This window comes from Buceros rhinoceros, unplaced genomic scaffold, assembly GCF_000710305.1.
Source record: "Buceros rhinoceros silvestris isolate BGI_N320 unplaced genomic scaffold, ASM71030v1 scaffold24161, whole genome shotgun sequence".
Lineage (NCBI taxonomy): Eukaryota > Metazoa > Chordata > Aves > Bucerotiformes > Bucerotidae > Buceros > Buceros rhinoceros.
In genome coordinates this window covers 2,756-3,380 of record NW_010393993.1, presented here as the reverse complement: position 1 = coordinate 3,380, position 625 = coordinate 2,756, and the positions used below count along the sequence as shown (strand labels likewise).

General features: G+C 64.2%; 1 protein-coding gene across 1 annotated transcript in view; it reads right to left on the bottom strand.

Annotated features, from left to right (window-relative positions):
* Positions 1 to 625, bottom strand: part of RGS14 (regulator of G-protein signaling 14) — a gene marked incomplete at its 3' end in the record, with an annotated part of 4,879 nt that overhangs the window by 3,046 nt on the left and 1,208 nt on the right. The window contains exon 5 of the mRNA XM_010145108.1: positions 10 to 20. Within this exon, the coding sequence (XP_010143410.1) occupies positions 10 to 20 (11 nt within the window). The remainder of the gene's footprint in view (positions 1 to 9; positions 21 to 625) is intronic.

Below are 625 nucleotides of genomic sequence, written 5' to 3'. Positions count from 1 at the left end.
CGGCGTGCCTCCTGGGCCAGCTGGAGGAGCAGGAGGCTCAGGCTGAGACCAAGAGCCCCCTCCTCACTGCTACCCTGCAGGGAGCCCCTGGCTCGCCCCATGGAGCCTTCTGAGCCCTGAGGGGTCAACTCCCTCCTAGGACCAGCTCAGTACCTGGCCTTCAGGATGGGTATTGGAGCCAGCTGCGCCCCCCCGCCCCCAGCGCCAAGGTCTGGGCACAACACACCGGTCTCTCTGCAGAGGTACAGCCCGTGGTAAGAACTGTTCCCCCACCCTGCAGGGAGCCCCTGGCTCGCCCCATGGAGCCTTCTGAGCCCTGAGGGGTCAACTCCCTCCTAGGACCAGCTCAGTACCTGGCCTTCAGGATGGGTATTGGAGCCAGCTGCGCCCCCCCGCCCCCAGCGCCAAGGTCTGGGCACAACACACCGGTCTCTCTGCAGAGGTACAGCCCGTGGTAAGAACTGTTCCCCCCCAGTCACATGGCTCTGTCCCCATGACCACCTGCTCCATCCTGGATTTACATCACATCCATCTCCTTATTCATCCCGTGAGAGCCCCCAGCCTGCTCAGCCTCCCAGAACAGGAGTCTGCTGGGACCCTAGGACACGCAGGCATCACAGCCACG